This window comes from Bubalus bubalis, chromosome 5 (genome assembly GCF_019923935.1).
Source record: "Bubalus bubalis isolate 160015118507 breed Murrah chromosome 5, NDDB_SH_1, whole genome shotgun sequence".
In the NCBI taxonomy this organism is placed as follows: Eukaryota; Metazoa; Chordata; class Mammalia; order Artiodactyla; family Bovidae; genus Bubalus; species Bubalus bubalis.
In genome coordinates, this window is record NC_059161.1 from 86,436,743 (window position 1) to 86,454,291 (window position 17,549).

Sequence of the window (17,549 nt, forward strand, 5' to 3'; positions counted from 1 at the left end):
CTGAACACAAGTAATATAGCTGCTAACTACTGAAAGCTACTCTCTGCTCCTAACCGCTATTATGTATTGTATGCTACTACTATGATTTAATTTGCATGCAGCCTCTCCTGTTTCACACAAACCACTGAGGTGGTAATTTTACACTCACTTTACTGAAGACCAAACTGAGATTCAGAAAAAATGGTCTTTTTACTTTTTGCTTACATTACCTTCTTTTTTCAGCTTTCCAAAACTCCTGACAATTTCATGAACAGCAGCTGCTCCACTCTGAGGGTCAATGCCGCCAAATACCCAGGAGTCACGGTGGCCTCCAAGAAGGACGTATCTGTCTAGAAAGCATCATTGCAAAATTACTTGCCATTCCAGGTCAAGAACAGAGCAAACAGCAAATGACTCAATAGCATCTAAACACAAGGCACTAAGGACTCAAGATAGCAACATTCCTAAAGAGTTACATAAATATATCACTATTCTGAATGTGATGTATGAAGAAAATATACATGTGATAAGCAAATGTAAATACTTCAATGAATTATAGTAATTATAACTATATAAGTAATGATAAGTGAATATAAAAGTATCCTTTTCCACCTCTTTACTTCTCTGTTGCTCCTCTTTTACCAATTTACACTGCTTTCAGTATTTTCAGAGTAAAAGAATAGAGTGGCCATGTAATGAGTTCTCCACGTTCTACTCTTTCTACTTAGTTTTTAAGGTACAGCTCACAAATTCTACCTCTCTATAATCTGCTCCCATTTCTACAGGGAGAGGGAATCACACCACTACCCTGCTTTCAAGGCAGTCTTTTCATGTTGATAAAGCATTTACCACACTTAAATGTAGGGGGCTCCTTGTCCCTGGTCTGGGTCTTTTATAAAAATCCCTCCATCCCCAAAGCCTAGCACAGAGCTGGCACAAAACATGTACTCAGTGAGGTTCAATAAATAGTTGTTTATCACTTAGTGCTCACTGGAAGGCATATCAATATTCTTTACCCCTGAAAGAAAATACTGGCTGCTTGTATGAAAGATATGCAGTTTAATTCTATTTTCGTTATAAATTTATAGGTCCTAAGGAATCAAAACATAATAAAGTAAGATTATTTTCAAATGTATCACTGAGCAGGTTATCTGAAATCATATGAAAATCACATGTTTATGCATTTTACCAATTTCAGTGTAAAAAAAAAAAATAAATCCATGTACAGGATTCATTAACTTGAAGTTATCTTAACTTCGTAAGAGTGTTATTTATCATTATTATGAAGATATTTCTCCATGCAAAATATGCAGTAAAGAAAACTGGAGTTCTTTAAAAAGAAAAAATGCTCAGATTAAACACCTAGAAACGATCTCTCCCTGCTCCTCCTCCCTTGTTCCTTTAATTGAAGCATGTATAGTTTTTCACCAAGCTTGCTCATCTGACCAATCTAGTCCCAACCTTTACTCACAACATGCATCACAATGCAAAATTACCTCCTATGGATCTGTTTTGTGTTTACACGAGTTCCATTAGGACTAAGAGTTGCCTTGCTTTGTTCACTCTACATTCCCAGAGTTCAGCGCAGTATCTGGCACCAAAGAATTGCCCAATCCATATTTGCTGAACAAATGACTAAATTACCTGGCTCCACTGCCCCTCTGAGCGTTCCAATCACGTTGTAAATTCTTTCCACTTTATTGTTGGAATGGATATGCATCTTGACTTTTCTAATGCAAAAATAGAGGACACAAGCTAACAATATTGGTTAACAGCTTGCCACCCACATTTTCTAAATCTTCTATTTTTTGAATATTTCTAAATTCACATAAGCGATAATTGTCCAATTGTGATACCCTTTCCAACCTGTTGTTATATCTCCTGCTGATAGTAGATTTTACTTTTGAGTCATCCTCTAAAATTTTCAAAAAAAACCTTTTTTTGAAAAAAGGTTTCCTCCCCCTAAAGAGGGTTACAATAAAAACAATCTCTTAACTGTGCAGAAAAGTTTCCAATAAATCCAGGTCCAACATTGTAGGGCACTTGAAGACCTCCTTTCCAGCTGTCATCTGGGGGTGCTAATCCACCCATTCTTCTGTTGAACATAAAAAAATATTATTAGCTGATAGTTAATTCTGAGGTTATAAGTTAAAATGTCAAAGAACTTGCTTTCTGTTTTTGTTTGATTGCTTGGCCACACTGTGCATCATGTGGAATCTTAATCTCTGACCAGGAATCAAACCTGTGCCCCTTGCACTGGAAGGCAAAGTTTTAACCACTGGTCTGCCAGGGAAGTCCCTGAACTTGCTTTCTTGAATGCCTGCTTATAATAGCTTCTAGTACAATTTGCATAGGATATACCATTTAACCCTTACACCATGGTGACTACAGATGTGAAATTAAAAGATGCCTGCTCCTTGGGAAAAAAGGCTATGACAAAACTAGACAGCATCTTAAAAAGCAGAGACATTACTTTGCCAACAAAGGTCCGTATAGTCAAAGCTACAGTTTTTCCAGTGGTCATGTATGGATGTGAGAGTTGGACCATAAAGAAGGCTAAGTGGCAAAGAATTAATGCTTTTAAACTGTGGTGCTGGAGAAGACTCTTGAAAGTCCCTGGGACAGCAAGGAGATCAAGACAGTCAATCCTAAAGGAAATCAACTCTGAATATTCATTGGAAGGTGAAGCTGAAGCTCCAGTACTTTGGCTACCTGAGGGGAAGAGCCGACTTATTGGAAAAGACCCTGATGCTGGGAAAAACTGAGGGCCAGAGGAGAAGAGGGCAACAGAGGATGAGATGGTTGGATGGCATCATCAACTCAATGGACATGCATTTGAGCAAACTCTAGGAGATAGGTAAGGACAGGGAAGCCTGGTGTACTGCAGTCTCTGGGGTCGCAAAGAGTCAAACATGACTGAGCAATTGAACACCACCACCAAAGTTGACTTTTACATCAGACATGAATTTGGATCCCAGATCTACCACGTATTCTCTGAACTTTGATTTATTTGTAAAATAAGTTATTACAATATTAACTCATGTGGCTGTTTTATAAGTAAATTGATAAAAAATATGTAAAGCATTTAGCAGAGTGTAAGTGCTAGAGCCTAATGAGCACTTTATGTATGTTAATGCTACTGTCCCTGTCTTTATTATGATTGCTCCTGCTGTCACAATCCTGGTAGTTACTCAGGGAGGCAAACAGAAGCCATATAACCACATTCACTTTAGTATAAAAGAGTAAAAAAGAGTATGAACATCCCACCCAGGTAAATTAAAATTTTACTATAACTCAAATTTCATCAACTTTTTATAAAGTTCTCAGCATTCCTGGGCCATTATATAACTTTATGTCTCTTTTCTTCTTAAACATTTATTAAGAAACTTTCATTTTATGATATATCTAATTTATAAAATACTGTCTTTTCTAATTAGTTCATAGTATTACATTGCTAACCATTTGTGGGAATATGAGAATTGACCATCAGGGACACATACCACATTCCTTAATTATGCAGAGGGAGTAAATTTTCACAGTGAAATTCACAAATTGTATGTTCTTACATTTTTAATAAGATTAAATTCTAATCATGTATAGTGTTTCATTATATCTTACAAAGTATAAAATAAAGTGTTAGTCGCTCAGTTGTGTCTGACTCCGATTTTTTTGTCTGTATTACTGTCCACCAGGAAAGCCCTTACAAAGTATATATATGGATGGAGAAATGGAAACTATCTTATTGCCTTTGTATATGCAGATCATTGCCTCCTTCCAAAAATTATGTTGTACTTTCCAAAATTCATTTTTAATCACTGTCTTGAATGCAAAGTATACTTCCATAGCAGTTATGATATTAATGACTGCATTTACAAAATGACTTACTAAAGCTGACTTAAACACATTTGGTAATTTTTTCATTAAGTAATTACTGTAGTAACACAGTTAGAGCATAGCCAAATTTGACTAGTTTACCCTAGTCAAATGGTAGACACTAGATTAAACAAACCTCATGTCTAATTCCATAAAATCCCTTCTTTTTTCCTTCCATGCATTCTTCTTCTAACTACAATAATACAGGTTTACTTTTGTACAGCATTTAGAATTATGGACTTCCTTTGTAGCTCAGTCAGTAAAGAATCTGCCTGCAATGCAGGAGACCCAGGTTTGATTCCTGGGTCAGGAAGATCCCCTGGAGTAGGGAATGGCTACCCACTCCAGTCTTCTTGACTGGAGAATCCCACAAAGGAGCTTGACAGGCTACAGTCCATGGAGTCACAGAAGAGTTGGACACGACATTGCCAATAAACCACCACCATACATATTTTTGAAACTGTTTTTCCCATTCAATACTATAAGCATATATCCACATCATTAAATACTCTTGTACAATATATATTTTAATAGCTTCATGTACTATCATAGCAATGTATTTAACTACTTATCAATGATTGAAGTTCTGTATTGTTTATAGTTTTCCACTATTACAAGTAATGCTATAATCACACTCATCTTTTAAATGCAATGAATATTTAGACTCTATATTTAGACAAATACATAGTCTATGGTGCCCTCAAAAACTGTGCTCCATCCTGAGCCTTAACCCACATGGCAAAGTTAAGAGTTCAACAGAAAAACAGACCAGGGTGCTGTTTCTTAATCTGCCCTTCAATGGACCATGCATGAGTACATGCCAAATAGCTTTAGTTATATGCAACTCCTCGTGACTCTCTGGACTGCAGCCCACCAGGCTCCTCTGTCCATGGGATTCTCCAGGCAAGAATACTGGAGTGGGTTGCCATGCCCTCCTCCAGGAGATCTTCACACCTAGGGATTGAACCCAAGTCTCTTATGTCTCCTGCCTTGGCAGGTGGGTTCTTTACCACTAGCGCCACCTGGGAAACCTCGTTAAATTGGACAAATTCCTCCAGCTGTCTGATGACAGCCTCCTCACTTACAATGAGGGCATTGCACTAGGTCATGAAAAGTTTTCTCATACATTCTAAAATAGTTACTAAGACTGCCTTGAATTCAAAGAAAAGAAATTAGCCAAATGCTTTGGTATCTAGTGATAAATCACTAGAGAAATCAGTGATGACTTCTTGAACCCTGCTCGAGAGTAATGGAGAAGAAAGGACAGAAAGACGGTAGAAAGCAGGACAGGAAAGAGGAAAGAGTTCCAACATCAGGTTAAACAATAACAACTTCGAAGAAGCTTCAGTGATGAAAGCAGAGGAGGAAGAGGAATGAATTAAGATGATAATCAATGGAAGATGCTTTCAAAGGGTGTTATTCTAGGTCCATGAAAAAATAGTCAATAAGAGAATTCAATAAGTAAGAGATTTATCAGGGGAAAGGCCAATGAAAGAAATAACAAGGACGCTAGGAAAGGCCAAGAAAGCCAGATAGAGAGTAAAAGAGAGAAGATTGTTGGTGGCAGAATCCCAGGAGCCTTGCTCTCAGCATTTCTATCCCTCCCATCAGAGGAGTCCATGTCTCCCAGTAATGGGCCTCATTTAATATCCTTGTGGCATCTAGTTCCTGACTGGGAGCATATAATGGAAGCATGGCCTTGACACAAATAGGGGGTGATAGATTTAGCACAATGCTTCAGCACAGTGGAGCAGACTTCCCTGGTGGTCCAGTGGTTAAGAATCCTCCTACCAATGCAGGGGATGTGGGTTTGATTTTTTAATCTGGAAAGATTCCATCTGCAGCAGAGCAACTAAACCCAGGAGCCACAACTACTGATCCTCGCTCTAGAGCCTGTGCTATTCAACAAGAGAAGCCCCCACAATGAGAAGCCCATGAACTGCAATGAAGAATAGCCCCCACTTGCAGCAACTAGAGAAAGCCCATGTGCAGCAACGAAGACCCAGCGCAGCCAAAGATTAATTTTAAAAAATGCAGTGGAGGGGTGGTCCCAAGATGGTAGAATAGGGCAGGGAGACCACTTTCTCCCCCACATATTCATCAAAAGATCATTTAAATGCTGAGCAATGTACACAAAACAACTTCTGAACACTGGTGGAGGACACCAGACACCCAGAAAGGCAACACATTCTCTTCGAAAGGAGGTAGGACAAAATATAAAAGACAGAAAGGCAAAAGAGTTAGGGATGGAGACCTGTCCTGGGAGGGAGTTGTGAAGGAGAAGTTTTGACACAGTAGAAAACCCTCTCACAGGTGGGTCTGTGGGGAGTTTTGGAATCTCAGAAGGCAACATAACTGGGAGGGAAAAAAAAAAAAAAAAACCTACAGAATACATGCCTAACCACAACCGTCAGTGGAGAAGTAGCACAGATGCTCATGTCTGCCACAAGTGAGTGGGGGCTGGACAGGGAGGCACGGTCTGCATGCTTAGGGTAAGGACCAGGCCTGAATGCCCTGAGGACAATCTGAGGGAGCTAACATGAGATAGCAACCCAAACTGTGGAATCACCAGAAAGAAAAAAAAAAATTGAATTTTCCTGCATAAGGCTCTAACACGCAGCCTGGCCTGCTCACAGAAAAAAGGACTGAATGAATACCAAAGGAGAGCTGGCCGGCTTCACACAGGCCCCTCCCCATGCTGGAGGCAGAGAGGCAGGTGGGCGACAGCCAGAACTGGAAGGCAAGGGGCAATCTTAGCCCCAGAGATGGCATTCTCCACCAAACTGTGAGCAGGCTCCCAGTTGCTAACCACATCTTCCTGGGATCCTGGATGGTTGACATCTGCCAGGAGGGTCGCAGCCTAAGATCAGCTTTCCACAGGAGACACACGGCACACCTGAGATGGTGCTCTCGCAGCGCACCCAGGAAACAGAGCGGCCAGGAACAGGAAGGTGATTAAGATGCACAGCCCACCTGGGACAGTGCACTCTCCAAGCACCTGGTCACCTAAGCTGCTTGAACCTTGGAAGAGCACAAAACGCAGGCCCAACTGAGTCTGTGCCCTTCAGAGTACCCAAGAACCTGAGCAGCTTAGATCTAGGAAGTGCACGATACGCAGGGCCCGCTTTGGACAGTTCCTTTGCAGAGCACCCTGGAGCCTGAGCAGTGTAGACCCGGGAAGCATACACTTCCATGAGCTGGTGCAAACCCAGTATGGTCCACACACTGCGAGCACTCCTCACACATGCCAACAATATTTGTTTACAGTGTTCCTCCCTCCCCACAACACAACTGAACAAGTGTGCCTTGTGTCAGGGTGCAAATTAGACACTGAAGAGACTTGAAAACAGAGGAAGCAAAATAAACAAAGAGGAGGTAATTGCTCTGGAAGTGACAGGTGCAACACATTAAAACCCTGTAGCTAACACTGACTAAGCTTTGGAGGGGCCTATAGACCTTGAGAAGAAGTACAAGCTGGAAAAAGGAACTATCTGCAACTGAACTCACCCCACACTGCCCACAATAGCTCCAGAGAAATTCCTGGATATATTTTTACTATCATCACTTTTTAATTTTTTAAATTTATTTATAATTCCTTTAATTTTCATTTTTATAACCTACTATTACCTTGCAAACAGAAGACCCTACTTTTAAAAGCAAATTTCATATATATATGCTTTTTAAATTTTGTGATTGATTTTGCTTTGTGTTTTTTATATTGTATGTTTGAGAGTCTAACCTCTACTCTAGATTTTTAATCTTTGCTTTTTGGTATTTGTTATCAATTTTGTACCTTTAAGAATCTAATCTCCAGTACTGATTTTCAATTAGGGATGTTATTACTGCCTTAATTGCCCTCTCCCCTTTTGACTCTCCCCCAGGTCACCTCTATCTCCTCCCTTCCCCTTCTCTTCTCTACTTACTCTGTGAATCTCTCTGGGTATTCCAGACTGTGGAGAGCACTTAGGGAACTGATTACTGGCTAGACTGCTCTCTCACCTTTTGACTTCCCCTCTTCTCCTCCTGGTCACCTCTATTTCCCTCTTCCCTCTTCTTTTCTCCATGTAACTCTGTGAACCTCTCTGGGGTGTCCTTCACTGTGGAGAATTGTTTCACCACTAACCTAGATGTTTTATCATCTGTGCTGTATGGATGGAGAAGTCTTGAGGCTACTGTAAGAGAAAGAATGAAAGTCAGAGGCAAGAGGCTTAACTCCAAAACCTGAGAACATCAGAGAACTCCTGATTCCAGGGAACATTAATAGACAAGAGCTCACCCAAAAGTCTCCATACCTACACAGAAACCAAGCTCCACCCAAATTCCAAAGTTCCAGTGCAAAACATACCACACTAACTCTCTAGCAAAGCATTAAAAGCCCTGAGCATTAAAAGACAGGCTGCCCAAAGCCATGTCAAATGCATAGAAACCCGAAAACTCATTACTGTACACTTCATTGCATGTCAGACAGAAGAGATTCAGCTCCACCCACCAGAACACAGGTGCAAACTCCCCAAACCAGGAAACCCTGACAAGCCACTAGTCCAACCCACCCACAGGGAGCAGGCTCCACAATAAAGAGGAACCACGAATTCCAGCCTACAGTAAGGGCACCCCAAACACAGCAATCCAAACAAAATGAAAAGGCAGAGAAATATTCAGCAGGTAAAGGAACATGATAAATGCCCACCAAACAAAACAAAAGAGGAGATAGGAAGTCTACCTGAAAAAGAATTCAGAATAGTGATTGTAAAGATGATCCAAAATCTTGAAAACAAAGTGGAGTTACCGATAAATAGACTAGAGACAAGGATTGAGAAGATGCAAGAAATGTTTCACAAGGACCTAGAAGAAATAAAGAAGAGTTAATCAATAATGAATAAGGTAATAGCTGAGATCAAAAGGACTCTGGACAGAACCAGAATAACTGAGGCAGAAGATAGGATAAGTGAGGTGGAAGATAGAATAGTGGAAATAAATGAAGCAGAGAGGGAAAAAGAAAAAAAGAATTAAAATAAATGAGGACAACCTCAGAGTCCTCTGGGACAACGTTAAATGCCCAAACATTTGAATCATAGGTGTCCCAGATGGGACAAAAAGAAAGGGTATGAGAAAATACTTGAGATAATAGTTGAAAACTTCCCTAAAATGTGGAAGGAAATAGCCGCCCAAATCCAAAAAAAAGCCCAGAGAGTCCCAAACAGGATAAACCCAAGGTGAAACACCCCAAGACACATAACAGTCAAACTAATGAAGACCAAACACAAAGAGCAAATATTAAAAGCAGCAAGGGAAAAGCAATAAATAACACACAAGGGGCTCCCCATAAGGATAAACGCTGATCTTTCAATAGAAACTCTTCAGCCCAGAAGGGAATGGCAGGACATATTTAAAGTGATGAAAGAGAAAAAACTACAATCTAGATTACTATACCCAGCAAGGATCTCATTCAGATATGAAGGAGAAATTAAAAGCTTTACAGACAAGCAAAAGCTAAGAGAATTCGGCACCACAAAACCAGCTCTTCAACAAAGGCTAAAGGATCTTCTCTAGACAGGAAACAAAGAAAAGTTTTATAAAATTGAAATAAAATTTTAAAAAAATGTATACATAAAAAAAAATTGAACCCAAAACAACAAAGAAGATGGCAATGGGATCATACTTATCAATAATTACCTTAAATGTAAATAGGTTGAATGCCTCAACCAAAAGACAAAGACTGGCTGAATGGATACAAATCAAGACCCCTATATATGCTAACTACAAGAGACCCACCTCAAACCAAGGGACACATGGAGACCGAAAGTGAAGGGCAGAAGAAATATTTCACACAAATGGAGACCAAAAGAAGGCAGGAGCAGCAATATTCATATCAGATAAAATAGACTTTGAAATAAAGACCATGAAAAGCAACAAAGAAGGACACTATATAATGATCAAAGGATCAATCCAAGAAGATATAACAATTATAAATATATATGCACCCAACATAGAAGCACCTCAATACTGAAAGCAAATGCTAACAAGTATGAAAAGAGAAATTAATAGTAACACAATAATAGTGGGAGACTTTAATACCCCACTTACACCTATGGATAGATCAACCAAACAGAAAATTAACAAGGAAACACAAGCTTTAAATGATACAATGGACTAGTTAGACCTAATTGATATCTATAGGACATTTCACCCCAAAACAATGAATTTCACCATTTTGTCAAGTGCACATGGAACATTATCCAGGATAGATCACATTCTGGGCCATAAATCTAGCCTTGGTAAATTCCAAAAAATTGAAAGCATTTCAAGCATGTTTTCTGATCATAATGCAGTAAGATTAGATGTCAACTACAAGAAAAAAACTATTAACAATACAAACATATGGAGGCTAAACAACACACTTCTGAATAACCAACAAATCACAGAAGAAATCAAAAAGGAAATCAAAATATTCATGGAAACAAGTGAAAATGAAAACACAACAACCCAAAACCTATGGGATTCAGTAAAAGCAGTGCTAAGGGAAAGGTTCATAGCAATACAAGCTTACCTAAAGAAAAAAGAGAAAAATAAATGCCCTGACTCTACACCTAAAACAAGTAGAAAAAGAAGAAATGAAGAAATGAAGTTAGTAGAAGGACAGAAATCATAAAAATCATAGCAAAAATAAATGAGAAGAAACAAAGGGGACTATAGCAAAAATCAACAAAACTAAAAGCTGGTTCTTTGAGAAGATAAATAAAATAGACAAACCATTAGCCAGACTCATCAAGAAACAAAGGGAGAAGAATCAAATCAACAAAATTAGAAATAAAAATGGAGAGATCACAACAGACAACACAGAAATACAAAGGCTCATAAGAGACTACTATCAGCAACTATATGCCAATAAAATGGACAACTTGGAAGAAATGGACAAATTCTTAGAAAAGTATAACTATCCAAAACTGAATCAGGAAGAAACATAAAATCTTAACAGACCCATCACAAGAACAAAAATCAAAAATCTTCCAACAAACAAAAGCCCAGGACCAGATGGCTTCACAGGTGAATTCTAACGAAATTTAGAGAAGAGCTAAAACCTATCCTACTCAAACTCTTCCAGAAAATTGCAGAGGAAGGTTAACTCCCAAACTCATTCTATGAGGCCACCATCACCCTAATACCAAAACCAGACAAAGATGCCACAAAAAAGAAAACTACAGAGCAATATCACTGATGAACATAGATGCAAAAATGCTTAACAAAATTCTAGCAAACAGAATCCAACAACATATTAAAAAGATCATACATCATGACAAAGTGAGCTTTATCCCAGAGAAGCAAGGATTCTTCACTATTCACAAATCAATCAATGTGATACACCACATAGCAAATTGAAAGATAAAAACCATATGATTATCTCAATCTATACGGAGAAAGCCTTTGACAAAATTCAACATCCATTTATGATAGAAACTCCCCAGAAAGCAGGCATAGAAGGAACTTACCTCAACATAATAGAAGCCATATATGATAAACGCACAGCAAACATTATCCTCAGTGGTGAAAACTTGAAAGCATTTCCCCTAAAATCAGGAACAAGACAAGGGTGCCCACTCTCACCATTACTATTCAACACAGTTTTGGAAGTTTTAGCCATAGCAATTAGAGAATAAAAAGAAATAAAAGGAATCCAGGTTGGAAAAGAAGAAATAAAACTCACTATTTGCAGATGACAAGTCCCCTACATAGAAAACCCTAAAGATACTAGCAGAAAATTACTAGAGCTAATCAATGAATATAGTAAAGTTGCAGGAAATAAAATTAATACACACAAATCCCTTGCATTCCTATACACTAACAATGAGAAGACATAAAGAGAAATTAAGGAAACAATCCCATTCACTATTGTGACAAAAAGAATAAAATACTTAAGAATAAATTTACCTAAAGAAACAAAAGACCTATATATAGAAAACCATAAAACATTGATGAAAGATATCAAAGATGACACAAATGGATGGAGAAATGTACCATGTTCATGTATCTGAAAAATCAATATAGTGAAAATGAGTATACTACCCAAAGCAATCTATAGATTCAATGCAATCCCTATCAAGGTATCAATGGTATTTTTTCACAGAACTAGAACAAATAATTTCACAAATTGTATGGAAATACAAAAAACCTCGAATAGCCAAAGCAATCTTGAGAAAGAAGAATGGAACTGCAGGAATCAACCTGCCTGACTTCAGGCTCTACTACAAAGCCACAGTCATCAAGACGGTATGGTACTGGCACAAAGACAGAAATATAGATCAATGGAACAAATAGAAAGCCCAGAGATAAATCCACACACCTATGGACACCTTATCTTTGACAAAGGAGGCAAACATATACAATGGAGAAAAGACAATCTGTTTAACAAGTCATGCTGGGAAAACTGGTCAACCACTTGTAAAAGAATGAAACTAAAACACTTTCTAACACCATACACAAAAATAAACTCAAAATGGATTAAAGATCTAATATATGACCAGAAAAAATAAAACTCCTAGAGGAAAACATAAGCAAAACACTCTCTGACATAAATCACAGCAAGATCCTCTATGACCCATCTCCCAGAGTAATGGAAATAAAAGCAAAAATAAAAAAATGGGACCTAATTAAACTTAAAAGCTTTTGCACAATGAAGGAAACTATAAGCAAGGTGAAAAGACAGCCTTCAGAATGGGAGAAAATAATAGCAAATAAAACAACTGACAAAGAATGTCAAAAATATACAAGCTGTTCATGCAGCTCAATACCAGGAAAATAAAGGACCCAATAAAAAAATGGGCCATAGAAATAAACATAGATTTCTCCAAAGAAGACATACAGATGGCTAACAAACACATGAAAAGATGCTCAACATCACTCAATATCAGAGAAATGCAAATCAAAACCACAATGAGGTACCATTTCACGCCAGTCAGAATGGCTGCTATCAAAAAGTCTACAAACAATAAATGCTGGAGTGGGTGCAGAGCAAAGGGAACCCTCTTACACTATTGGTGGGAATGCAAACTAGTACAGCCACTATGGAGAACAGTGTGGAGATTCCTTAAAAAACTGGAAATAGAACTGTCATATGACCCAGCAATCCCACTGTTGGGCATACACACCAAGTAAACCAGAATTGAAAAAGACACATGTAACCCAATGTTCATCACAGCGCTGTTTACAATAGCCAGGACATGGAAGCAACCCAGATGACCATCAGTAGATGAATGGATAAGAAAGCTGTGGTACATATACACAATGCAGTATTACTCAGCCATTAAAAAGAATGCATTTGAGTCAATACTAATGAGCGGATGAAAGTGGAGCCTATTATACAGAGTGAAGTAAGTCATAAAGAAACCCACCAATACAGTATACTAATGCATATATCTGGAATTTAGAAATATGGTAATGATGACCCTATATACCAGACAGCACAAGAGACACAGATATAAAGAACAGACTTTTGGACTCTGTGGGAGAAGGTGAGGGTGGGATGATTTGAGAGAATAGCATTGAAACATGTATATTATCATATGTGAAACAGATTACCAGTCCAGGTTCCTTGCCTGAGTCAGGGTGCTCAGGGACAACCCAGAGGGTTGGGCTGGGGAGTGAGGTGGGAGGAGGGTTCAGGATGGGGAACACATGTACACCCGTGGCTGATCCATGTCAGTGTATGGCAAAAACCTCTACAATATTGTAATTAACCTCCAATTAAAATAAATTAATTTTTTAAAAAACCAAAAAAGAAAAAAAGCACAGTGGATCAAATGATTGTTACAATCCCTGAAGTTGATGATCTGGAAAGACTCACTTTCATGGTGGTATTTCACTTTATTATCAGTATTTAAAGCAAATCCCAGATTAGAATCACTGTTGTATAAAACAGTGCTAAAATTGTATATTCCACCCACCACAGAGAACTTTGGTATGGAATAATGAAGACAAAAGCATGACACCTGAAGAATGTCGGTAAAGAGAATTACTCAAATAACCATCTGCTTGTTTCTTACAAACTTACTCCAGGAGCTTCTGTGCATCATAGTATCCAATTGGATGAACAGGAATGTTTGGAAGACCGACAGCCTCTGCGATTTCACGTCTATAAGCATATTCTGAAAAAGTTGAACATATTTCTAATAAAAATGGAGTCCCTTTCAAAACGTTCTCTGTAAATCACACTAAGGTGAAAGTAAAAAAAAAAAATAATAATAAGGTGAAAGTCACTGTCATGTCTGACTCTTTGCAACCCCAGGGGCTATACAGTCCATGGCATTCTCCAGGCCAGGATACTGGAATGGGTAGCCTTTTCCTTCTTCAGGGGATCTTCCCAACCCAAGAATCGAACCCAGGTCTCTTGCATTACAGAATTCTTTACCAGCTGAGCCAAACCACACTAAACACACTTTTAAATTGCATATACTAGAACTGTTAAAAAGACAGCTTCAAATGTTATCAAAAATGTGCTGCAACTGAAACTCGCATACATTTCTTCTAAGAGTGTATATACTCTTTATAGTCACTTTAAACAACTTCTTTGAAAATTAATGTTATTCAGAAAATTATACCCTATGGCACAACAACTACACTCCTAGTATTTACCCAAGAAAGACAGAAACATATGTTCACAGAAAGACCTGCACAAGACTGCTCATAGCAGCTGAATCTGGGTAGCCAATACTGGGAACCATCCTGCTGTTCACAAACAGGAGAATGAATAAGCAATTTATAAAGGAGTCCCATAATAGAATTCTATTCAGCAATTAAAGGGAAGGAACTATCAATACACACAATAACATGACTAATCTCTACTTGTTATACTGAGTGAATGCAGCAAAACAAATGATGAGGAAAAAAATCACAGATTTTTCTATGACAAGACAATTAAACTGAGAAGGAAAAAGGATAACATGCTCTGTTTATGGCAGTCTTTGCAAGTGTTAAATGTGCATCTGCATAGTACATTAACCAGACCTCCTCAAAGTAGAATAATATCAACCTCTGAGAAAAATGGATCCTTTCTTATGATGTCAGTATTGACATTTTAAGGTTAATATTTCTTTTTCACACCATACATGGAGTCATATTGACCAAAGGCCTATTCTATACATGCATTACTGAATCAAAATATCTTTGGTCAACTTTATGTACAAATCTAATCTGTCAGTATGATGCATAAATTCTTTTCTCAAAAACGTATAAAATTGCATCTCTAACTCCCAACCAGTAGAATGGTTCTCAGAGCTTCTGAGAATCTGTTCCCTGGATTATACTCCTCAGTTTGGCATAAATAACATTCTCTTTTCTTTCTTCTTAGCTTTACTGTTACTTGATTTTCTGTCAACACACAAAAGAACAGATATAATGTGATTCAATTTATATGAAGTTCAAAACCAAACTAATGAATGACAAAAGATATGAGAAAATGGCTGCTTCTAGGGGTGGGGCTATGGTAAAAACTGACCAAAAATGGGCACCAGAGAACTTTCTGAAGTCACAGAAATGTCTTATATCTTATTTTGAGTGACACAGATACATACAACTTTTTTAATGTAGTGAATTAATGCTTAAGATCTTTGCATGTCATTACATGTAAACTCTACCTCAAAATAAAAACACACATCCTGTCATTTCTCCAGATTTAAGAAAAATAAAAGCTATTTTTCCATTTTTTTCTCCAAGATTTCAAATCACAAGAAATTTATTGTTAATGTTCAGCTGCTCAATCATGTCCAACTCTTTGCGACCCCATGGACTGCAACATGCCAGGTTTCCCTGTCCTTCACCATCTCCCAGAGCTTGCTCAAACTCATGTCCATTGAGTCAGTGATGCCATCCAACCATCTTGTCCTCTGTCATCCCCTTCTCCTCCTGCCTTTAATCTTTCCCAGCATCAGAGTCTTTTCCAATGAGTTGGCTCTTCACATGAAATGGCCAAAATATTGGAACTTCAATTGTAGCATCAGTCCTTCCAATGAATATTCCAAGTTGATTTCCTTTAGGATTGACTGGTTTGACTTCCTTGCAGTCTAAGAGACTCTCAAGTCTTCTCCAACACTAAAGTTCAAAAGCATCAATTCTTCCGCACTCAGCCTTCTTTACTGTCCAACTCTCACATCCATTCATGACTAGTGGAAAAACCAGAGCTTTAACTAGACAGACCTTAGTTGGCAAAGTAATATCTCTGCTTTTGAATATGCTGTCTAGGTTGGTCATAGCTTTTCTTCCAAGGAGCAAGCATCTCTTAATTTCATGGCTGCAGTCACCATCTGCAGTGATTTTGGAGCCCAAGAAAATAAAATCTGCCTCTGTTTCCATCTATTTGCCATGAAGGGATGGGACCAGATGCCATGATCTTAGCGTTCGGAATGTTGAGTTTTAAGTCAGCTGTGTCACTCTCCTCTTTCAACTTCATCAAAAAACTTTTTAGTTCTTCTTTGCTTTCTGCCACTAGGGTGGTGTCATCTGTATATCTGAGGTTATTGATATTTCTCCCGGAAATTTTGATTCCAACTTGTGCTTCATCTAGTCTGGCATTTCACATGATGTACTCTGCATATAAGTTAAATAAGCAAGGTGACAACATACAATCTTGATGTACTCCTTTCCCGATTTGGAACCAGTGTGTTATTCCATGTCTGGTTCCAAATGTTGCTTCTTGACCTGTATACAGGTTTCTCAGGAGAAACGTAAGGTGGTCTGGTATTCCTATCTCCTTCAGAATTTTCCACAGTTTGTTGTGATCCACATAGTCAAAGGTTTTAGTGTAGTCAATGAAGCAGAGGTAAATGTTTTTCTGGAATTCTTTTGATGTAGGTGATCGTAAAAGCTAGTCTTTTTATGGCAAAATGACATAATAATACATTACATGGGATTTTTTTAATTTAGAGCAATAATCAAAAAAGGGCAATGAATAGACAAAATAACATTGACAAAATGGTATTCATTATCTCTAATTTTTTGTGTCAGAACTATCCCATAATAAAGAGTGAAATTAAAAGAAAAATAAGAAAGAATAGGACACAAAAGGGAATTCAACAAATGGAAGCTTCATAGGGATAACATTTCTACAATGTCATCTTTTAAATCTGAGCATAGTAAACAGAAATATTCCAGTTGATTTTATTTTATGTTCATAATTTTAGCTTTTTATAACAAACAGAGCTTAGGAGAAGTTGCATTTTTCAAAACTTGGGAATAAAAAGGCTAAGTTAGTAAAGTTCAGGTAGACACATGATTTTATCACAGGATAATACGTATTGCTTAAAAAAAACTATGACAATGTACTATGTTTAAAAACTTACAAAGCCAAATACATAAGCTTTAAAGGAGTCTACAATTAGATAGAAGGATCCAAGATGAAAAATAAATATGGAAATACCACCAATACTTGGGTAACCTACTTTATCCAAGTTATAAACCTTTATTAATTTTAAACCACACAAACTAAATGATGACAGATTTTTGTAAACGTTATCAAATAGCTGAGTACATTAAAAACATGCTCCAAGTTCTCTTGTTAATAATTATACAGCAGGGCATTTCAGCATGAGACAAATACATGGACTCTGGAGCCAGATAATCTGAATTTGAATCCCCACTCCTCACTTAATGGTGCAATGAACAAGGCAACTGTTTACTTCTTTCTGGTTTCACATTCCCCATCTGTCAAG

At 37.8% G+C, this 17,549-nt stretch overlaps 1 protein-coding gene across 1 annotated transcript in view; it reads right to left on the reverse strand.

The window, feature by feature from the left end:
* FOLH1B (folate hydrolase 1B) overlaps window positions 1–17,549 on the reverse strand; it is a 71,609-nt gene that overhangs the window by 25,252 nt on the left and 28,808 nt on the right. Inside the window, exons 7-10 of the mRNA XM_006075174.4 lie at window positions 13,898–13,991; window positions 1,976–2,074; window positions 1,624–1,709; window positions 210–329 (exon numbers count right to left, since the gene is read on the reverse strand). Of these exons, the coding sequence (XP_006075236.2) occupies window positions 210–329; window positions 1,624–1,709; window positions 1,976–2,074; window positions 13,898–13,991 (399 nt within the window). The remainder of the gene's footprint in view (window positions 1–209; window positions 330–1,623; window positions 1,710–1,975; window positions 2,075–13,897; window positions 13,992–17,549) is intronic.